The 24007-nt window shown below is 47.4% G+C and overlaps 1 protein-coding gene across 1 annotated transcript; it reads right to left on the bottom strand.

The window, feature by feature from the left end:
* Positions 1-794: 794 nt before the first annotated feature.
* On the bottom strand, positions 795-22997 carry LOC133442082 (P2Y purinoceptor 14-like). The gene is made up of 3 exons (XM_061719995.1): positions 22943-22997; positions 1653-1968; positions 795-1562 (listed from the first exon to the last, which is right to left on the bottom strand). Exons 2-3 carry the CDS (start codon positions 1964-1966, stop codon positions 902-904), a joined length of 975 nt encoding a protein of 324 aa, XP_061575979.1. The 5' UTR covers positions 1967-1968; positions 22943-22997; the 3' UTR covers positions 795-901.
* Between the last annotated feature and the right edge of the window lie 1010 nt (positions 22998-24007).

Raw genomic sequence — 24007 nt, 5'->3', positions numbered from 1 at the left:
CAGTGTTTTTCTGATTTAGGTGTATCCTACAAGTGTATAGCAAGGTTAATTTGGTTCCTAGGGACCGGTGTTATTCTTGAGTTTCCCCGATCGTGCTTGGTTGTCCCTCCTTTTGAGTGGATTTTTTTTTGTTAAATGGTTAGTCCTTGTTGTCCTCGGTTTTTGGAGGATTATTTTGTGTTTAACAATTTTTGAGTCCTTGTTTATTAATAAAATCCCTGAATTTTGTTTAAACTCCCAGCCGTCATCTTTTTCCCTTCCCGGGAAATTTCTACTATTGTTGCTCCTGAACCTCTTAGTTTGTTCAGTTCGTAACAGTTGTCATCAAGGTAGCCTTGTAGTAGAGAGACTCGCTCTCACAAGATAATATGGCTTGTTGTGCTAATTATTGGTTTGGTAACTACCAAATATCGTGGCTAGTTGACCGCCAAACATTGTGGCTTGGTAACCAGCAAACACCGACTCGACATATTTCAATTTTTTTGATTAACTTTTTCATTAACTTAACATTCAGATGGACTCTTTTTAGACCTTTTTTCGTTCAAGGACTGCCCAAGACACTTTCAGAATTTAGTATTACCAGTTAGTCTAAACAACATGTTTCCTGGGTGGGAGGAAACCAGACTACCTGGAGGAAACCCACCCAGACCCAGGGAGAACATGCAGACAGGTAAAGGACCACAGTCCAGTTCTTCCTGTACAGTCTGTGGATGTCTCTGGGTGAAACATGCAGCCCAGTTTAACTTCTGTCTATTTCAGAGAGCGAATACAATTTTACATAAACAATGTGGGTTTAATCCATCGGAAACATCCAAGCCAAGAAAAAACAGTTCCGGTTGTTGTTGTTCATAAATATTCTGTTCCAAAATCTTGATTTTGAACTATTCCCTCGCTTCCTCTATTAGTCTAGTGTATCAGTCGACCTTTCCCTGTTGATGTTACTCAGACTCTGAGCGTTGGTTTGCGATCTCCTCCTGTGCTTCATTGACAGTTTCCTGAACAGCAACTTTCTGAAACTTCGACACATCAGGAAGTAGATGACGGGGTCGAGGCAGACGTTAAGTGACGACAGGAAGATCGTCCCCTCCTTCAGCTGTTTCAACGCAAACTCGATGTTCCTGCTGAAGTCCGACGACGTCGTCTGGCTCTGAGTGAAAGGCACCCGGCAGATGTGAAACGGCACGAAGCAGATGAAGAACACCGCCAGGATGCTGAAGATGCCGCGGTTGGACTTGCGGCGGACGTCACTGCTGTCACGGCCAACGCGTCGGTACGACTTGTACACCTGATAGGCGATGGAGGTGTAGCAGAAGACAACGATGACCAGGGTCAACCAGAACACAGACAAGTTAGAGAAGACAGACACCTTGTGCCACTTGATGCCCAGCGGCGTCTTCAGCTGCATACAGTCCCTGGAGCTTTGCTCGTTAGCGGTTTTGCTCGTCAGGATGACGTTGGGCAGGGCGAGGAAGAAGAAGAGCCCCCAGCTGAAAAGTGACAACAAGCGAGCAAATCTGGGTTTCTGGAGGAGGTGGAGTGAGGACACCCCACCAAACATAAACCTGCAGGAGGAGGTGGAGGACAAAGAGGGGTGGACAACCTTGACGTATCGCTCGAGGCTGATAACACAGATGAAGTGGATTCCTACGTACATGGAGAAGTAGAAGAGCACGGCGGTGTAGCGGCAGGTGATCACACGGATATGCCCAATGCCGAGGTTCAGATCATGTGCAACCCTGAAGGGGACGGTTGACAGCATGAGGAGGTCCGCCACCACCATGTTCTTCAGGTAGACCACGAAACCTGAGACTCCAGGTACCCTGAAGAAGATCCAGGCAGCCATGACATTCAGAGGAACGCCCACCACGAAGACGACGCAGTAGAAGCAGGGAAGGACCCGGTTGGTAAAGATGCTGCTGAAATCTGATTGGCTGGTGGAGACGTTGGTGGCGTTAGGGTGATCCATCCCTGGAAACAGAGACACAACAGAGTCAGAGAGTTCATCCATCCATCATTTGAACCTGATTATTTTGGATAGAGGCTTCACTGAACTCCTCCCACACCTGGGTTTTTGTCCCCATCAACAACCAAAGTCTCCTTGGCCCACCTGTACCTCTCAGATTCAGTTTTCTATTTTCTCATCCAATGCCTTTTTTCTTCTTTTTTTTTTCATTCCCCACAGGAAGAGTGTCATGGCTAGGTCGAGTGTACAGATCGAATGAGTTGGCAGCAGGGGTGCCACAGAGATAGGTGCTGGGCCCTCTTCTCTTTTCACTATACACCACTTCACTAGCTGAAATTATCAGCTCTCTTGGGTTCTCCTACCGCTGCTATGCTGATGACACCCTGCTCTTCCTTTCCTTCCCACCTGGTGACACGGTCGTCTCAATGTGAATATTGGCCTGTCTTTCGTATATATCTCTGCATGGATGAAGGACCTTCAGCTAAATCGGTCCAAAACTGAGCTTACTGTCTGTCCAGCCAGTCGTTCCTCACCTCCTCAGATAAGCAGCTGGATTCCACCACACTTGTGTCCACATTTTCTGCTAGGAATATTGGTGTCATGTTAGACATCCAGCTGACCTTTAAGGACCATGTTGCCTCGGTTTCCCAGTTTTGCCGATTTGCTCTTTACAACATCAGGAAAATCAGACCCTACCTGACAGAACATACAACACAGCTCTTGGTTAAGGCTCTGGTTGTGTCACGCATTGAATACTGTAATTCCTTGTTGGTCGGCCTCCCCGCGTGCTCAGTTAAACCTTTGCAGATGATCCAGAATGCAGCAGCACATCTGGGGTCCGTTTCACAAAGCAGGTTTAGTGAAAACTCTGAGTCTGTTAACCCTGAAATGAGGGAAACTCTGAGTTTTCCGTTTCACAAAGGGAGGTAACTCAAACCAGAGAAAGAGAGGTAACTCTAGCCTGTTTCACAAAGAGAGGTAACTTAAGCTCTCGGTCAGTTACTGTAGTAACAGACTCTCTGAATCTAACCTGGTCGGGACCAGGTTTATATTGAACCTGGAGTTTCTCTCCGTCTCCTCCCTCAGTGGCGTCAATTCAGCCAATGGGTCTTTACGCAATTGCATCCGTTTTCTGCACCACGGACAGCAAGCGGCAGAGTTAGAGAGCGGAAAAAGCGTATCTGACAAACGCAATTTAACTCGTTCACTTTATTCACTATGTCAGTGGAACAATATCACAGGGACATCCCAGTTTAACTTCAAACAGTTAAAGTCCAAATGCAAAAAGGAGAGGGAGATTAAAAAAAAAGTCAAATATTTCCCTTAAAAAGATGTATAAGAGGATTTATATCTTACTTTGAGATGAACTTGCATAATTAATCCATCAGTGGCTAACAGCCTCGTTAATATCCTCTAGACTGGACCCATCACTTGCCTTCTTTCTTTTTTTTTATTGCGTGGTTGTCTGCTTCCTTTTCATTTTTGTAAGTTAGTAACACTGCCGAGCGCACTAAAAACGAGATTAGTAACTACCACTGGCGTCAGGGACGCTGGGACCTCACATTTCGACATATGAGGGGGGTATACAAGTGTTGGGATAGATAATACCTACTGAAATCCATCATGTTGTTCTGATATGCATTTGTAGTTATTTTATATGTATGAATTAATAGAATAAATCAATACAAATAGATACAGAGTAATTCCATAAATGTATTAAAAAAAAAACATTTACATTTTCCCCTGAAGCCGAGGTGTGGCAGCTGCCGTACCCAATTGACGGCCCTGATCTAAATGACAATAAAATTTCATTTTGTTTTCCCAAAATATGCTCTCATACTCGCCAAACGCACGTATTAACACTTCTAACTCCAGTGGCGTGAAGTATGTGGATCTTGAGATGCAAACTAATGTTTCCTCAAAGGGATTTTGTAAATTGAAAAGATAAATAAAGTTAAAAAGAAAAAAAAGAAAATGTATGTCGCTCTTTTGTGTCGCCGGTTGCCATGGTGAATCCTTGTATCAGCGCTCTACTGATGATGGCTTTTTATTTCCCTCACGCTTGCGCTTAACTCCAGGTGAAACTACTTAGAGTTGAGTAAATTACCTAAAATCCGCTGTTCTGGAACCGAAAACTCGGAGTTTCCGATCTCAGAGTAGATCAACTAAGAGTTCAGGATTAGACTCAGAGTTTGTTGAACCTGCTTTGTGAAACGGACCCCACGTGTTCAACCAACCCAAGAGAGCTAATGTCACTGCGCTGCTAATCTCTCTGCACCAGGCGCGTAGCCAGTAATGGGCCTGGGTGGCACCGGCCAACCCACATTACTTACTGGCCCTCCCAGCCAACTTTGATCAAAATACATACAAAATTATATGAGAAAAGGTATAAATATAAACGTGATTTGTTTTTGACTTGTGTTCAGCCTTTATTTTTTTTCTTCTGATTAAAACGGAACTTTTGAAAAAAGTTACAGGGAACCTCGGGACATAATTGATTGCTCTGGTTCCGACAAATTGAGCTGCCTTTAGCCAGCATGCTAGCCGGCGTTGCAGACAACTTTATCGCCACAACAATGGCTAAACAGAGTTCATTGATTAGTTATTTAAAAAAACAAAAACTTGAAAAAGACACGCCACTGCCGGTGCCTCGGAGTCCGCCCAGCCCACTTCTTCAGCCCCAAAGGAGACTAGCCCTGCCGCTAGAGGAGGTTAGCCCTGCTGCTGGAGGAGGTTAGCCCTGCTGCTAGAGGAGGTTAGCCCTTCCGCTAGAGGAGGTTAGCCCTGCTGCTAGGGGAGGTTAGCCCTGCCGCTAGAGGAGGTTAGCCCTTCCGCTAGAGGAAGTTAGCCCTGCCACTAGAGGAGGTTAGCCCTGCTGCTAGAGGAGGTTAGCCCTGCTAGAGGAGGTTAGCCCTGCTAGAGGAGGCTAGCCCTGCCGCTAGAGGAGGTTAGCCCTGCTGCTAGAGGAGGTTAGCCCTTCCGCTAGAGGAGGTTAGCCCTGCTGCTAGAGGAGGTTAGCCCTGCTAGAGGAGATTAGCCCTGCTAGAGGAGGTTAGCCCTGCTGCTAGAGGAGGTTAGCCCTGCTAGAGGAGGCTAGCCCTGCCGCTAGAGGAGGTTAGCCCTTCCGCTAGAGGAAGTTAGCCCTGCTGCTAGAGGAGGTTAGCCCTGTCGCTAGAGGAAGTTAGCCCTGCCGCTAGAGGAAGTTATCCCTGCCGCTAGAGGAGGTTAGCCCTGCCGCTAGAGGAGGTTAGCCCTGCTGCTAGAGGAGGTTAGCCCTGCCGCTAGAGGAGGTTAACCCTGCTAGAGGAGGTTAGCCCTGCTGCTAGAGGAGGTTAGCCCTGCCGCTAGAGGAGGTTAGCCCTGCCGCTAGAGGAGGTTAGCCCTGCCGCTAGAGGAGGTTAACCCTGCTAGAGGAGGTTAGCCCTGCCGCTAGAGGAGGTTAGCCCTTCCGCTAGAGGAGGTTAGCCCTGCCGCTAGAGGAGGTTAGCCCTGCCGCTAGAGGAGATTAGCCCTGCCGCTAGAGGAGGTTAGCCCTGCTGCTAGAGGAGGTTAGCCCTGCCGCTAGAGGAGGTTAGCCCTGCTACTAGAGGAGGTTAGCCCTGCCGCTAGAGGAGGTTAGCCCTGCTGCTAGAGGAGGTTAGCCCTGCCGCTAGAGGAGGTTAGCCCTTCCGCTAGAGGAGGTTAGCCCTGCCGCTAGAGGAGGTTAGCCCTGCTGCTAGAGGAGATTAGCCCTGCCGCTAGAGGAGGTTAGCCCTGCTGCTAGAGGAGGTTAGCCCTGCCGCTAGAGGAGGTTAGCCCTGCTACTAGAGGAGGTTAGCCCTGCCGCTAGAGGAGGTTAGCCCTGCTGCTAGAGGAGGTTAGCCCTGCTGCTAGAGGAGGTTAGCTCTGCCGCTAGAGGAGGTTAGCCCTGCTACTAGAGGAGGTTAGCCCTGCCGCTAGAGGAGGTTAGTCCTGCTACTAGAGGAGGTTAGCCTTGCCGCTAGAGGAAGTTAGCCCTGCTGCTATAGGAGGTTAGCCCTGCCACTAGAGGAGGTTAGCCCTGCTACTAGAGGAGGTTAGCCCTGCCGCTAGAGGAGGTTAGCCCTGCCGCTAGAGGAGGTAAGCCCTGCCGCTAGAGGAGGTTAGCCTTGCCGCTAGAGGAGGATAGCCCTGCTAGAAGAGGTTAGCCCTGCTGCTAGAGGAGGTTAGCCCTGCTGCTAGAGGAGGTTAGCCCTGCCGCTAGAGGAGGTTAGCCCTGCCGCTAGAGGAGGTTAGCCCTGCTAGAGGAGGTTAGCCCTGCTGCTAGAGGAGGTTAGCCCTGCCGCTAGAGGAGGTTAGCCCTGCCGCTAGAGGAGGTTAGCCCTGCTAGAGGAGGTTAGCCCTGCCGCTAGAGGAGGTTAGCCCTGCCGCTAGAGGAGGTTAGCCCTGCCATTAGAGGAGGCTAGCCCTGCCGCTAGAGGAGGATAGCCCTGCTAGAGGAGGTCAGCCCTGCTGCTAGAGGAGGTTAGCCCTGCCCCTAGAGGAGGTTAGCCCTGCCGCTAGAGGAGGTTAGCCCTGCCGCTATAGGAGGTTAGCCCTTCTGCTAGAGGAGGATAGCCCTGCTAGAGGAGGTTAGCCCTGCTGCTAGAGGAGGTTAGCCCTGCCCCTAGAGGAGGTTAGCCCAGCCGCTAGAGGAGGTTAGCCCTGCCATTAGAGGAGGTTAGCACAGCGAGAGGAGGTCAGCCCTGCTGCTACAGGAGGTTAGCCCTTCCGCTAGAGGAGGTTAGCCCTGCTGCGAGAGGAGGTTAGCCCTGCCGCTAGAGGAGGTTAGCTCTGCCGCTAGAGGAGGTTAGCCCTGCTGCTAGAGGAGGTTAGCCCTGCTGCTAGAGGAGGTTAGCCCTGCCGCTAGATGAGGTTAGCCCTGCCGCTAGAGGAGGTTAGCCCTGCTAGAGGAGGTTAGCCCTGCTGCTAGAGGAGGTTAGCCCTGCTAGAGGAGGTTAACCCTGCTGCTAGAGAAGGTTAGCCCTGCTGCTAGAGGAGGTTAGCCCTGCCGCTAGAGGAGGTTAGCCCTGCCGCTAGAGGAGGTTAGCCCTGCTAGAGGAGGTTAGCCCTGCTGCTAGAGGAGGTTAGCCCTGCTAGAGGAGGTTAGCCCTGCCGCTAGAGGAGGATAGCCTTGCTAGAGGAGGTTAGCCCTGCCGCTAGAGGAGGTTAGCCCTGCCGCTAGAGGAGGTTAGCCCTGCCATTAGAGGAGGCTAGCCCTGCCGCTAGAGGAGGATAGCCCTAATAGAGGAGGTTAGCCCTGCTGCTAGAGGAGGTTAGCCCTGCCCCTAGAGGAGGTTAGCCCTGCCCCTAGAGGAGGTTAGCCCTGCCATTAGAGGAGGTTAGCTCTGCTGCTAGAGGAGGTTAGCCCTGCTAGAGGAGGTTAGCCCTGCCGCTAGAGGAGGTTAGCCCTGCCGCTAGAGGAGGTTAGCCCTGCTGCTAGAGGAGGTTAGCCCTGCCGCTAGAGGAGGTTAGCCCTTCCGCTAGAGGAGGTTAGCCCTGCCGCTAGAGGAGGTTAGCCCTGCCGCTAGAGGAGGTTAACCCTGCTGCTAGAGAAGGTTAGCCCTGCTGCTAGAGGAGGTTAGCCCTGCCGCTAGAGGAGGTTAGCCCTGCCGCTAGAGGAGGTTAGCCCTGCTAGAGGAGGTTAGCCCTGCTGCTAGAGGAGGTTAGCCCTGCTAGAGGAGGTTAGCCCTGCCGCTAGAGGAGGTTAGCCCTGCTAGAGGAGGTTAGCCCTGCTGCTAGAGGAGGTTAGCCCTGCTAGAGGAGGTTAGCCCTGCCGCTGGAGGAGGATAGCCCTGCTAGAGGAGGTTAGCCCTGCCGCTAGAGGAGGATAGCCCTGCTAGAGGAGGTTAGCCCTGCTGCTAGAGGAGGTTAGCCCTGCCCCTAGAGGAGGTTAGCCCTGCCCCTAGAGGAGGTTAGCCCTGCCATTAGAGGAGGTTAGCACTGCTAGAGGAGGTTAGCCCTGCTGCGAGAGGAGGTTAGCCCTGCCGCTAGAGGAGGTTAGCTCTGCCGCTAGAGGAGGTTAGCCCTGCTGCTAGAGGAGGTTAGCCCTGCTGCGAGAGGAGGTTAGCCCTGCCGCTAGAGGAGGTTAACTCTGCCGCTAGAGGAGGTTAGCCCTGCTAGAGGAGGTTAGCCCTGCCGCTAGAGGAGGTTAGCCCTGCTGCTAGAGGAGGTTAGCCCTGCCGCTAGAGGAGGTTAGCCCTGCCGCTAGAGGAGGTTAGCCCTGCTGCTATAGGAGGTTAGCCCTGCCGCTAGAGGAGGTTAGCCCTGCTACTAGAGGAGGTTAGCCCTGCCGCTAGAGGAGGTTAGCCCTGCCGCTAGAGGAGGTTAGCCCTGCCGCTAGAGGAGGTTAGCCTTGCCGCTAGAGGAGGATAGCCCTGCTAGAGGAGGTTAGCCCTGCTGCTAGAGGAGGTTAGCCCTGCCGCTAGAGGAGGTTAGCCCTGCCGCTAGAGGAGGTTAGCCCTGCTAGAGGAGGTTATCCCTGCTGCTAGAGGAGGTTAGCCCTGCTAGAGGAGGTTAGCCCTGCCGCTAGAGGAGGTTAGCCCTGCCGCTAGAGGAGGTTAGCCCTGCTACTGGCTCACCGGCACCAGCACTCTCTCCCGGTCAACCTGCAGTCCCCCTCCATTTATCCGCAATTGAGGAACCACCTTCATAGCCAAGTTTGGGGGCATTTCCAAGCGCAGTCAAGGATGGAAAATCAAGATGCTTCTCATCAAAGTGGTATGGACAGTTTTTCTTGGTTGGAATACAGTTTAAACAACGACACGATTTTCTGTAAAATGTGCAGACATGCGGAGGGGGTGGAGGGGGCGGAGGGGGCGGAGCAGTCGGTCCTCTGTTGTCCCCCGGTGGTGGAACGAAGGGTCTGTACCTACTTTAAACAGCAAGCTAAATACTATTTAAGGAGAACTTCTGCATCTAGTAAACTTCTCTGCTCATCAGAATGAGTTAGAAGATTTGTCCAGCTCTTTGCATGACTCAGCACTGAGAAAGCTGCATGCACTTATGACAAGATGATATTATGGTGAATTCAAGACTTTATTACGTTTTTGCTTGTGTTGTTCTCTTAGCTTTTGGATAAAAGTGTTTGCTAAATGACAATAGTAGGAGTAGTAGCATTCAAACAACTGCTCTTTCAGATAAGCCAAATATGTCAAACAGGATTGAACAACTTTAAAAAGAGGGCGTGGCCTCAGATTTCCCCTTTCCAACACTTACAGTGCAGCTTTGAATCTCCTTTTCAGGAAGTGTTCCAACTACTGACACCATGATTCATGTGACCAAAACCAGATTAACAACTGATAGTAAAGAAAAACCTCTAACAACCCACAAGACTGATTGGAGGATTCAAAACTCCCCATCCGCTTGAAATGATGATGTCTTTTGTATGGATGGCGAAATGTATTTGTCAGCCAAGGAAAAGGAAGTCCAGTTTTCTTGACTCAAGCTTTACTGTGATCAGGAATACTGAGAGTTTATGCAAGTGAATATTTAAACTATATTTACTTTGGATTAAAATAGAGAAAAAAAGAGATTCTGATCTACAATAATGTCTGCTTTTGCACTTCACAGAAGGGAGTTATGCAATGATCCTCTGATATTTACATAGTTCTCAGGAAGAGTACTTGCAGCTGTGAAATATGTGCAGATAATGTGAACATTTGCAAGTCATGAGTCAGATAAACAGAGCCTCTGTATGTCACAGCTGGCCATGTGAAAAGATTGGTGATGAGATGGAGTTCGGTGGACAAACGCCTCTTTTTCTTCACACTGTTCAAAGAAATGTTGCAGATACGCAGAACACACAGGAAGTCAGCTTGAACACGGCCTCATATTAATCGCAGACACAACTTGCATTTAAGTTTAGCTGACTTAACTCATGTTAACCTTTGATGCTAATTAATATTAGCTGTTTCCCTCACTACTTTCCTATCTTGCTGCCTTCCTGTCTCGCTACCTTCCTGTATCACTACTTTCCTGTCTTACTACCTTCAATTCAATTTTCAATTCAATTCAATTCAATTTTATTTATATAGCGTCTAATACAACAGAGTTGTCTCTAGACGCTTTACAGAGACCCATACCCAGAACATGACCCCCGAGCAGTTATTACATAAACAATGGCAGGTAAAAACTCCCCTAGTGGGAGAAAAACCTTAAGCCAAACAGTGGCAAGGAAAAACTCCCCTTTAGGAGGGAAGAAACCTTGAGCAGGACCAGGCTCATCAGGGGGGACCCTCCTGCCGAGGGCCAGACTGGTGGGTCAGGGACGGCAACAGCACAGCAGGCAGGTGGAAGCAGCAACGGGATGACCGGGGGTGGGGACCGCAGGCCAGCACACAGCTCCCGAAGCTCCGGCCCAATCAGCAAGTCCCAGGTTGGGGTGCAGGGTCAGGAAAAGACTTGTGCTCCGTAATGCAAGCTACAAGCCACCCACGGCCACCTGCAGGACAAAAGAGAGAAAAGGGAGGAGAAGGGGGGGCCAGCAACGGGATGACCAGGGGTGGGGACCGCAGGCCAGCACGCAGCTCCCGAAGCTCCGGCCCAATCAGCAAGTCCCAGGTTGGGGTGCAGGGTCGGGGAAAGACTTGTGCTCCGTAATGCAAGCTACAAGCCACCCACGACCACCTGCAGGTTCCGGTGTCCGGCAAAGGATGCTGCAACATGGACAAAAGAGAGAAAAGGGAGGAGAAGGGGGGGCCAGCACAAGAAACCACAGGAGCGACTCTGACACACTAAAGTTTACACTACCTAGAGATTTACCAACACCAGCTAGAGGTTTACTAAACACTAACTATAGGCTTTACTAAACAGAAATGTTTTAAGTTTAGTTTTAAAGGTGGAGTAGGTGTCAGCCCCCTTAACCCAGATTGGAAGTTGGTTCCATAGTAGTGGCGCCTGATAGCAGAAGTTTTGGGCTTTATACGCAAGTAATACAATTTTAAATTGGATTCTGAATTTTACGGGTAACCAATGGAGCGACGCTAACACTGGAGAGATGTGGTCTCTCCTGCTAATTCCTGTCAGTACTCGTGCTGCTGCATTTTGGATCAGCTGGAGCCTATTCAGCAAATTACTTGGACATCCTGCTAACAACACATTACAGTAATCTAGTCTAGAAGATACAAACGCATGAACTAGTTTTTCTGCATCACTCTGTGAGAGGATTTTCCTAATCTTTGCAATATTACGGAGATGGAAAAAGGCTATTTTACAAACCTGATTGACATATGGTTTAAACGACAAATCCTGATCGAAAATAACACCAAGATTTCTCACAGTTGCACTGGAAGCCATCGCAACACCAGCTAATCCCTTCCTAAGATGCTCTGGACCAAGAATGATAACCTCTGTTTTATCTGAATTTAGAAGCAGGAAATTTCTGGACATCCAGTCCTTGATGTCCCTAAGACATGCCTGAAGTTTAACTAACGGTTCTGTTTCATCCGGCTTCATAGACAAATAGAGCTGCGTATCATCAGCATAACAATGAAAGTGTATGCCGTGATTCTGGATTATACTTCCCAACGGCTGCATGTATAAACTGAACAAGATTGGCCCTAGCACTGAACCCTGCGGAACACCATAACAGACCCTTGACTGTTCTGAAGAAACCTCATGTACATGAACAAACTGGAACCTGTCAGATAGGTATGATTTAAACCAACATAGAGCTGTCCCTTTAATCCCAACAACATGCTCTAACCTGTGCAGTAAAATGCCATGATCTATAGTGTCAAAAGCAGCACTGAGGTCCAGTAGAACCAGTATGGACACTAATCCCTTATCTGAGGCCATAAGGAGGTCATTCGTGACTCGAACAAGTGCTGTCTCTGTGCTATGATGCATTCTGAACCCTGACTGAAAGACTTCAAACAGATCATTTCTATACAAATAGTCACATAATTGGCTTGAAACTGCCTTTTCCAGAATTTTAGACAAAAATGGAAGGTTGGAAATTGGTCTATAATTAGCTAAGGTGTCTGGGTCAAGAGAAGGTTTTTTAAGTAAAGGTTTAATTACTGCGACTTTGAAAACCTGTGGTACATATCCTAAACTTAGGGATAAGTTAATTTGGTCCAGTATTGTCGTACCAATAAGAGAAAAAATATGTTTGAATAGTCGAGTCGGGATGGGGTCTAACATACATGTGGTTGACTTAGCTCTATTAACGAGTGAAGTCAGCTCAGGGAGGTCTATAGGATCAAAACAGTCTAGAGACAAGTCAGAGCCTAGGGAAGTCGCTAAAGCTGAAGAAACACCTACAACCGGCTGGTTGATTTCTTCTCTAATTCTCGCGATTTTACTGTTGAAGAAGCCCATAAAGTCCTCACTACTGAGAGCTGCAGGAATGCACGGCTCAACAGAGTTGTGACTCTTTGTCAGCCTGGCTACAGTGCTGAACAGAAAACGTGGGTTACTTTTGTTATCCTCTATCAATGTTGAATAATAAGCTGTTCTGGCTTTGCGAATGGCTTTTTTATATACTATCAGAGTATCTTTCCATTCACGATGAGAGTCTACAGACCTACAAGAGTACCACTTCCTTTCCATTTTACGCACGTTTTGTTTCAACATGCGGATATCTGAATTATACCAGGGAGTTAAGCTCCTGTGGCTAGAAACCCTCCTTTTCAAAGGAGCAACTTCATCTAAAGCTGAATGCAACAAATCAGCAGTGTTACTAGCAAGGAAATCAACATCTGCAGAGGTAGAACCCAGGTCACTGGCCTCGACTACATCACTATTTCGCACTGTCGTAAGATAAGCAATGGCCTCCCTAAATTTAACAATAACTTCATCAGACAAACATCTGCTAAAGTAATACCTCCTATTTTGCACTTCAACATCAACAAAATTAAATTCAAACGTTATTAAGTAATGGTCGGATAAAAGGGAGTTTACAGGTGACACCAACAGACCATCAGTTTCAACACCGTAGGTGAGAACGAGATCGAGAGTATGATTAAAACAGTGCGTCGGTTTATCCACTTTTTGTGAGATACCCATTGATTCTAGAAGAGAATCGAAGGCTAATTTAAGATTATCGCTTTCAACATCCATATGAATGTTAAAATCACCCACTATGATGAATTTATCTGTGCTGATCAATAATCCAGAAAGGAAATCTGAAAATTCAGACAAAAACTCCAGATACGCACCAGCAGGGGGCCGGTACACTACCACTAACACAACTGGCTTCTCTGATTTCCGGCTCGGAAATTTCAGACCAAGCATGAGGCTTTCAAATGTATTATAGTTGCACTTAGGTTCAATTTTTGTTTGGAGACCGGAGTTATAAATTGCTGCGACTCCTCCGCCTCGGCCCGTGCTTCTAGGAATGTGATGATTAAAGTAGCCGGGCGGAGTTGATTCATTCAAACTAACATACTCTTCCTCCTGTAACCATGTTTCTGTTAAGCAGAAAATATCACTCCTGCTCTCTGTAATTATATCATTTACTAACAGAGACTTAGAGCTTAATGATCGTATATTTAGTAGTCCGCATCTAATTTTTCGGTCTGTAATTGGTACCAAATGTGCATTGGTTTTAATTTTTACAAGGTTATCTTGGTTAACGCCTCTATAACGCTGCACCTGGTGAACTTTTGGAGGGCGGGGAACTGCAACCACTTCTATTTTGCTAGGCACCTGGCCAGAGTCGCCAATATCATGTAATCCTACAGTTTTAGAGTCGTTAATTACATAATGCAATCCTACAGTTTTGTTGGCAGGCGTTGGTCCTTGAGAAGCAACAGATGTGACGCTGAGTGGGGAAAAACGGTTAGACACATGAAGCGGGTGGTGGTGTTCTGTGAGCCCTTTAAGACTACCCTTCCTCCGAACCGTCACCCAGCTGCCCTGCCTGGCCGGCTGCCGGGGAGCTGCAGGGGAGCGGTTACGCTCAGCTGCTACGGGCCGGTCCGCAGAGGATTCTATCGGACTATGGTCTAGTTGGCCAAACCGGACCTCTAACTGACTAAGCCTCGCCTCCAGCCCTGTTAAACTACAGCTCTGCATCCTGGCCTGGACCCTGCATTGTCAGGGGGAGTGTCTAATAACATTGGCCAGATTTCTAGACATAAGAGCTGCACCATCCCGGGTGGGATGAATGCCGTCCCTTCTAATCAGACCGGGCTTTCCCCAGAATGTCTCCCAGTTGTCAATAAAGTCCACGTCGTTTTCTGAACACCACTGAGACAACCAGCGGCGGAGCGAGAGCATGCGACTAAACATGTCATCGCTGGTCAGATTGGGGAGAGGGCCAGAAAAACCTACGGAGTCCGACATGGTTTTGGCGTAGTTACACACCGAGACAATATTCATTCTGGTTACTTCCGACTGGCGAAGACGGGAGTCATTAGCTCCGACATTGATGATAACTTTACCATATTTACGATTACCCTTTGCCAGTAGCTTCAAATTTGCTTCTATGTCGCCCGCTCTGGCCCCCGGGATACACCTAACTAAGGTCTCTGGAGTCGGTTTCACATGTCTCACAATAGAGTCTCCAATCACCAGGGTCTGTTTCTCAACAGATGTGTCGCTGAGTGGGGAAAAACGGTTAGACACATGAAGCGGGTGGTGGTGTTCTGTGAGCCCTTTAAGACTACCCTTCCTCCGAACCGTCACCCAGCTGCCCTGCCTGGCCGGCTGCCGGGGAGCTGCAGGGGAGCGGTTACGCTCAGCTGCTACGGGCCGGTCCGCAGAGGATTCTATCGGACTATGGTCTAGTTGGCCAAACCGGACCTCTAACTGACTGAGCCTCGCCTCCAGCCCTGCAAATAAGCTACACTTTAAGCACTTACCGTCTTCACTAAAGGAGGCATAACTAAACATTTCACACACTGAGCAGCAAAGAGGTGAAGCGGTGGGAGCCGGAGCGGCCATGCTAAGATGCTAACGGAGGCTAACGGACAGAAAATGTATCGGTGATTGGTGACAGTGAAAGTTACGGAAGAGAAAATGAGCGAGTGTTGAAATAAAGACAGTAATGTACCAGATATAGTGCTATTTTACCAGAAAACAGTCTAAGTTTTAGATAAAAAGTCGGGAGAGATCTGAGCCTGCAAACGCTGTGAGACGGCAGCAGCACAGACCGCAAACACCAGGAAGTGACGCGATGCGTGACGCAATACGTTACCCAATCAGCAAGCCAGTTGGCTTGCTGATATCATGATAATGCCAGGAAAAAAGTCTGTAGCAAGCGATGGCTACCTGGGGTCAACCGACAGGACAGAGAACACAGGGTTTAGTGGAGAAATTGTGGTTCTTTATTTCCCTCAGACACAGACGTGAATAAGCACACAGGGTAGCTCTGTGTCATTCCTCAAGCAGCAGAACCGCTTGCTGGTGTGCAGCCGCTGTTCAAATAGCCAGGCAGGGTAGAGAGATCGATTGGGCACAGGTGTGCCCAATCAGCCCCGCAGACCACGCCCAATCCTCCACCCTGCCACACAGTCTTACTACCTTCCTGTCACAATTCCTTCCTGTATCACTACCTTCCTGTATCACTACTTTCCTGTATCACTACCTTCCTGTCACAGTTGCTTCCTATATCACTACCGTCCTGTCTTACTACTTTCCTGTCTTACTACCTTCCTTTATCAGTACCTTCCTGTCTCACTACCTTCCTGTCACAGTTCCTTCCTGTATCACTACCTTCCTGTCTTACTACCGTCCTGTCTCACTACTTTCCCATCTTGCTGCCTTCCTGTCTCGCTTCCTTCCTGTCTTACTACCTTCCTGTCTTACTACCTTCCTGTCTTACTACCTTCCTGTATCACTACCTTCCTGTATCACTACCTTCCTGTATCACTACTTTCCTGTATCACTACTTTCCTGTATCACTACCTTCCTGTATCACTACCTTCCTGTATCACTACCTTCCTGTATCACTACTTTCCTGTATCACTACCTTCCTGTATCACTACTTTCCTGTATCACTACCTTCCTGTATCACTACTTTCCTGTATCACTACTTTCCTGTATCACTACCTTCCTGTATCACTACTTTCCTGTATCACTACTTTCCTGTATCACTACCTTCCTGTATCACTACTTTCCTGTATCACTACCTTCCTGTCTTATTACCTTCCTGTATCACTACATTCCTGTCTTACTACCGTCCTGTCTCACTACTTCCCCATCTTGCTGCCTTCCTGTCCCATTTCCTTCCTGTCTCACTACCTTCCTATCTTACTATCTTCCTGTATCACTACCTTCCTGTCTTGCTACCTTCCTGTATCACTACTTTCCTGTATCACTACCTTCCTGTATCACTACCTTCCTGTATCACTACCTTCCTGTATCACTACCTTCCTGTATCACTACTTTCCTGTATCACTACTTTCCTGTATCACTACCTTCCTGTATCACTACTTTCCTGTATCACTACCTTCCTGTATCACTACCTTCCTGTCTTATTACCTTCCTGTATCACTACATTGATACTGAGTGAGACCGGGCGTGAGAGGACGCTGGCACTGATTGTTTGCCGCTTCTCCGTCAGAACTACGCAGCTTTTACCTATTTTTACCTATTTTTCTACTTTTAAAACCAGTGTCAACGTTAGTTTTAAAGTCAGTCTTTTAGTCTTAGCTTTTTTCTTGTTTTTCTCTTGTCTGTTCGTCAACTTTACGACCAACAGCAAGCCAAATTGCTGTTATTACAACCCGGACGGCTTGCCTACCTCTGACATCTGGCTGGCTCCAGTTTTTCACCCCCTGGAGCATCGGATTACCTCCAAACTCTCCACCTGGCCCAGCTGTCGGATCTTCAGCATCGTTGTGAGGCTGAAGCGGTCTCGCCGGGTTCTGCCCCGGAGCGAGGAAACCACAACAAACCTCCGCCGCCAGCTGCCAGCCCTCGGGCCCCCGGTGAATAAGCATTTATCCGGGTCCTGCCCTAAAGCGGAGAGTCGAGCTGGCATTGTAGGCTACTGTGACTGTGAGGCTAAAGCGGCCGGGCTACGTCTGCCTCGGACCGCAACAATCCTCCTCAGTTAGCCCCGAGTGCTACCGGCTAACAACATCCAGGGCTTCCAACTCCCTGCAACGATGCTGCTGCATTACTCCATCTCACGCCTCCTACAGCTGAACAACCACACAATTCCAACGTGTGTTTCAGTCATCAAACATCTAGGACTTCTTCGCAGACCACGTTACATCCACAGAAGTTCCCGTCATAACTCTGTTTACTCCCAGCCCGGCCATAACTTTCCATGCACCCGCTCAGCTGAGCGCCCCGTCGCATCTGTTCTACGTCATCAGAACACTGCCGCCTTCAGAGCTTGTAGCCTTGGAAACACCGCAAGAACGCTACAGCCCGGGCGGCAGCATGGAAAACGTGGAGTGGATTTCCATGTACTCATTCCCATTCAGAGACATACCACTCTACCAACAGTCAAAATAGAGCTTTTTAATGCTCAATCCCTCACTCTCAAAGCTCCTCTCATCAACGAACATATTCTGGATAAGGGCTTGGATGTCATGTGTCTCACTGAAACCTGGCACCAGCCTGGGGTTTTTTCAAGCCTTAATGCAGCCTGTCCACCAGGTTACTGCTATATACAAAAAGCCCGCAGTACTGGTCGGGGTGGTGGCCTTGCCATTTTTCACAAAAATGAGCTGGAAATATCACCCCTCCCCCTCACCCCCCCATCCTCTTTTGAATGCCTTGCTGTTCATTCTAAACCACCTTTCCAAATGACAATACTGCTTATCTACCGGCCACCCAAACTGAAACCAAATTCTGTCTTCATTTCTGAAATCCACGATCTTCTCACATCACTCTGCACCTCATCCTCAAACATAATAATCCTTGGAGATGCCAACATCCACGTCGACAACCCCTCCTGCCCTTTTGCATCTGAATTCCTGCAACTCATCAACTCCCTCAACCTCTCACAGCATGTCCATGTCCCCACACACAGGAAGGGCCACACACTTGATTTGGTCATCGCTGACACTGCTCCGGTCAGCAATCTGGTCGCATATGAAATGGGAGTGTCCGATCACAAGGCCATTTCCTTCATCCTGCCATTTCCCTCCTCCCACACTAAACCCAAACGTCAAATTATCTTCAGAAGCTTAAAAAACATAAACCCAGACGCCCTGACTGCAGACCTCAACCATCTCTCCTCTACCACCCATTCATCAACCACTGAGTCGGTGGAATTCTACAACTCATCACTGAGCAGTCTCCTTGACACACATGCCCCACTTCAAAGCAGAACTGTCAGATTTTCCCGTTCAGCTCCATGGTTCAACAGCGAGCTACGAAAAATGAAGGCGGCTAGGCGTGTCCTCGAACGGCGTCACATTACTTCTGGACTAACGGTACACAAATTGGCCTACAGGGACCATCAAAAGGCATACTCCGAGGCCCTCAGAAAGACACGGACTGATTTCTACTCCAACATCATCAATAACAACCCTGGCAACTCAAAACAGCTCTTTTCAACCATAGACCACTTCCTAAAACCACAAACCCCCTCAAACAGAGCAGCCACAACTGAACAGTGTGACAAATTCCTAACGTTTTTCAGAGCAAAAGTTGACAATATTCGTTCCTCCCTTTCCGCCCCGCCTACTTCTTCTGCCCCAACAGCCAGCCCACAGCCTGGGCCTTCCCAGCCTCTATGCTGCTTTTCTCCCACCACGCAGCAAGAGGTTGAAGACACCATCGGCCGCATGAAGCCCTCCACCTGTTCCCTGGACCCCCTTCCCACATCCCTGGTCAAACTGCACATCAAAGCCATAAGCCCCCTGATCACAGAAGCAATTAACCTCTCCCTTCAGTCCGGCCACGTTCCCCCAGCTCTGAAAACGGCCATCATCACCCCACTTCTCAAAAAACCCACCCTAGACCCAGAACTTCATGCCAACTACAGACCCATCTCCAACCTCCCGTTCCTCTCCAAGGTCCTGGAGAAAGTAGTTGCCACTCAACTACAACATCACCTGAACGGCAATAACCTGGCTGAAAAATTCCAGTCTGGTTTCCGCTCCGCCCACAGTACTGAAACAGCACTGGTCAGGGTCACCAATGACCTTCTAATGGCAGCTGATGGCGGCTCCCCCTCCCTCCTCATCCTCCTGGATCTCACAGCCGCATTTGACACCGTCGACCACTCCATCCTGCTACACCGCCTCCACTCCACCATTGGACTCCGCAATACCGCCCTGGACTGGTTCAGATCATACCTCACAGAAAGAACCGAGTGCATCTCCTTGGGAGGCGTTAAATCCCAAACCCAGCCCATCACCTGCGGTGTCCCTCAAGGATCTGTACTCTGCCCCACCCTCTTCACCCTGTACATGCTCCCCCTCGGCAGTGTCATCAGCAGGCACGGCTTGGCCTTCCACTGCTATGCTGATGACACACAGCTTTACTTAAAACTGGACCCATCTTCTGCACAGTCAACTTCATCCACACTCACCATCTGCCTGGAGGAGATCAAGGCGTGGATGAAACAACACTTTTTACAGATCAACAGCAGCAAAACAGAAGCCATGCTCATCGGCACCCCACACCAGGTCAAGTCATCTCCCATCACATGCATCACCTTTTCTGGCCAGGATATCCCTCTGTCATCCGTCATCACCAACCTGGGTGTCAGAATGGACCCCCACCTCAACTATGAGGCCCACATCAATCACCTCCGTCAAACTTCCTTCTTCCACCTCAAAAACATCGCCAAACTCCGCCCCATACTGTCCCCGAAAGATGCAGAAAAACTGGTCCACGCCTTCGTCTCCTCCAGGCTAGACTACTGCAATGCACTTCTCATCGGGATCCCAAGCAAGAGCCTTCAAAAGCTCCAATACATACAGAACAGTGCTGCTAGGATCCTGATGAGAGTGCGCAAATATGACCACATCACTCCCATCCTCCACTCACTGCACTGGCTCCCCATCTCCTCCCGGACTGAATTCAAGATCTCCCTACTCACCTACCAATGCATCCACGGCAACGCTCCCCCTTACCTCAAGGAGCTGATTCATCCTCAGCCCCCCACCCGCACCCGCTCAGCTAACAACCACCTCCTCAAACCCACCAAAACCAAGCTAGTCACTATGGGTGACCGGGCCTTCTGCTCCGTTGCCCCTAAACTGTGGAACACCCTCCCCACCCACCTGAGAGAACCACAGACAGTTGACACTTTCAAGAGAGGACTTAAAACTCACCTTTTTAACAAAGCATATGCCAGCTTTGATAAATGATTTTTTTTTTTTTTTTTTTTGTAAGCACTTTGAGATTTCCGAATGGAAAGTGCATTATAAATTTAATTCATTATTATTATTATTATTACTACATTCCTGTCTTACTACCGTCCTGTCTCACTACTTTCCCATCTTGCTGCCTTCCTGTCCCATTTCCTTCCTGTCTCACTACCTTCCTATCTTACTACCTTCCTGTATCACTACCTTCCTGTCTTGCTACCTTCCTGTATCACTACCTTCCTGTCTCACTACTTTCCCATCTTGCTGACTTCCTGTCCCATTTCCTTCCTGTCTCACTACCTTCCTGTATCACTACCTTCCTGTATCACTACCTTCCCGTATCACTACCTTTCTGTCTTGCTACCTTGCTGTCTAACTCCAATACAAATCAAAAAATGGATGCTACAGCACAATAAAATATATTCTCTTTTAAATATGAAGCTTTGTTTGGTTTTGTTTCTTTTAGGCCTTTTATTACAGCTCAGAGGACAATACAATGGTATGTAGCTAAAGTGATGACAGCTAGTCATTGGTTGTGCTCCCACCAATGAAAAAAACCATTCAATCAATCAATTAATCTAATTCGAAGACAAAAATCACAAAGTGCCTGACGATAAAATACGGAGTAAAGCAAAATATTAATTAAAACAGAAGGCTCAGATGAACGTAAAAAATGACAACAATAAAAGAAATGTAAACACAAAAACAAATTAAAGCTGCACCAATAAAGGTCAAGGATTCAAAACTAAGTCCGATGACTCCACTCTTTATATCAAACCATTCAAAAGTTATGGCAGAAAATAGGAACTATCAAATATCGACCAATCGGAAGGGGCGGGGCTAATTCACACCAATTATGCTCAAGGATTCAAAACTGAGTCCGATGACACCATCCATGACTCTTTATGTCTTATATTTGCACGAAAAATATGATGTGTAATAAGTTCCTGTTGCCAGTAGGGGACACTATGATTCTGAGTCAATATGGTAGTGCAGGTGTGTTCAGGGCGGGTCACTTATGAAGCATGAGAAATTTGGTGCAGATTGGACAAAGTATGCCGAAGTTATAGCAGCTTCCTTTTTCATGGCAAGACATGGAAATTTGCCGCTTCGTCCCGGCAACCAGGAATAACGTAGGAAAACGATTTTGATAACTTTTTGTCTCCAATGTCTGAAGATGATTCTGAGCGAATTTGAAGTTGGTGTGATAAAATCCCTAGGACTAGTTCGTTCAAATATGTTGTGTGACAATGGCGAACAATCATCCATTTGATTCAAGATGGCCGATTTCCTGTTTGTGTTAGGGTATTGGTGTAAGGGACTTTTTGGTGCGTCTTGACGTGTTGTACATGAGTAGCGAATTTCATTTTTCTATGTCAATCTGGGGAGACGGGTTCGATTGTATAATTGTATACATTTTCAAGGGGGCGCTACAGAGCCATTTTGGCTGAACAACTTTTGGCTGGCCATTAATGCAAACCATTAAATATCACATTTTTCACCAGGCCTGGCTTGCGTGCAAAATTTGATGACTTTTAGGGGCACGTTTAGGGGGGCAAAAAGGCCCTCATTCCGTCGGAAAAAAAATTCTTACAGATACAATAGGGCCTTCGCACTAATTAGAATGATAGACGTCGCCCAGTCAACTAAAGGATGCTCCTAACTGTGCAGAAATGTGTTGCTTCGTATCTTTTTACCTGACATGGGACTATAACACCTCCACTTGTAGAGTTGTCATGGTTTTGAAAGGTAACCATGGTTACCAAGACACGGTAAGCGTGTTAAGTCCTAGTCCTGATATTTCTGCTGTAAATCACACTACAGGTGCCGTGATGGCCGGGTGTGGTCCAAGGGTCCAAAGAGGAGACGAGTCCATGACTCTGTTGCTCAAAGGTTCTGCTGTCCGCTCAGGATTTTAACCGCTGATTTTAGATTCAGCTGTGTCAGTTTATGTTGATTTGATGTTTTTTTTTTTAACTTTTTAAACTAAATTAACAGTCCTAACTAACTACTTCAAACACTCGGCTGCTTGGATCTGTTTGTTTGGTCGACATCAAAGATGAACAACTTTAGACTAATACCATATTTTCTGGACTATAAGCCACACATGCATATAAGCCACATCCGCTCTATTTTTAAAAAAATAATTAAAAAAAGATATACAAGCTGCACCTGCATACAAGCTGGATCCGCTCTATTTAAAAAAAAAAAAAGATATGCATGCCGCAGATATTTATGTTGTTAGATTAGATATTTACTACATGTACAGAAGGATTTTGAACTGTAAATGATGTACATGTTTGTACCTAAATAGATCCTTTCCTAACAGTGTCTTTTAACACGGCAGCAACTTTGCTGATTAAAACGGGACAGAACCAAGAGAAAATAACCGGTATTTATTTATTTATTTATCTGTTTGAAATCTGCTTCTACCTACTTCTATCTGCTAAAGAAGAAGTAGCGTATTCTTCTTTGCATTTATTTTGTCTTAGTTTTGATTCTAATTCCGGTTAGAGCGCCCCGAGCGGTGGAAGAAAAATCCACAGAATAGCTGCACCTTTGTATAAGCTGCATGGTTGAAAACCTATGAAAAAAGTAGCGGCTTATAGTCCAGAAAATACGGTAGTTAAAAAGTTTAGTTGAACTCTTCTTCTCTGGTGTTGGTTGCTCTGATTGGACGCTTGGTTGGCGTGCCCTGTGTCAGGTGTCCTGCAGCTGCAGGGATGAGCATTTCTCAACGAACATCTGTACTCACCACCAAGCACCAGCTGCTGCAGACGGAGCCTCCAGATGTTGCAGCAGACGGAACCTCCAGATGTTCCTGCAGACGGAGCCTCCAGATGTTCCTGCAGACGGAGCCTCCAGATGTTGCTGCAGACGGAGCCTCCAGATGTTGCTGCAGACGGAGCCTCCAGATGTTGCTGCAGACGGAGTCTCCAGATGTTGCTGTCAGCTGGAATCCTGCAGCAGCTGCTGTTGCAGATGGACTCGGATCAGGAGCTGGTCTGGTTTCCTCTCTGACGGTTCCTCGTTTACATGTGTCCCTCTCTCTCTCTGTCTCTCTCTCTTTATCTTTGTCCGTCTGTCTCTCTCTCTCTCTGTTCTCTCTCTCTCTCTGTCTCTCTCTCTTTCTCTTTCTCTCTCTCTGCTGTTCACCATGATGCTCTCTCTGTCTCTCCATTTATCTCTCTTTATCTCTCTCTCTCTCTCTCTCTTATTCGTAAATACAAATGTGCTTAAATGGTAGACCTTAAAACAGCGCAATTTACGTTTAAAATCAACAATCAAATACTTCCTGACAGCATTCTGAAGCTTTTCCAAAGCAGAGTTATAAATATGAACTAAGAGGAACATAAATGTTCAGGAAAACAAAGGCAAGAACCAACGTTAAACAACGACGATCTCAGTGACAGGAGTTAATCTGTGGAACAGCTGAGATATAGATATGGAAATGTGGAGCATGTTGTTACAGTTCAAAAGCACCTAGAAATACAAAATGATTAATACATATAAAACAAAAGGGATAATACACATAGGCATGTACCTAGGGACATGTGTATGTATGTGTGTATGTATTTATGTGCGTATGTATGTGTGTGTATGTATACATGTATACTGTATGGAATGATATTTATTAATGACATTGCACTAGTTTATAAAAGCTAATACTTTTTCTTGTGAAAAGGGTAGGCGTCATAAGCTTAAGTTTATATATATATATATATATATATATATATATATATATATATATATATATATATATATATATGTATATGTATATATATGTATGTATATATACATATACAAATATATACCAAAA

Source organism: Cololabis saira, chromosome 4 (genome assembly GCF_033807715.1).
Source record: "Cololabis saira isolate AMF1-May2022 chromosome 4, fColSai1.1, whole genome shotgun sequence".
In the NCBI taxonomy this organism is placed as follows: Eukaryota; Metazoa; Chordata; class Actinopteri; order Beloniformes; family Belonidae; genus Cololabis; species Cololabis saira.
Note: the sequence above shows the minus strand (reverse complement) of the source record. Positions and strands in the feature narration are given on the sequence as shown.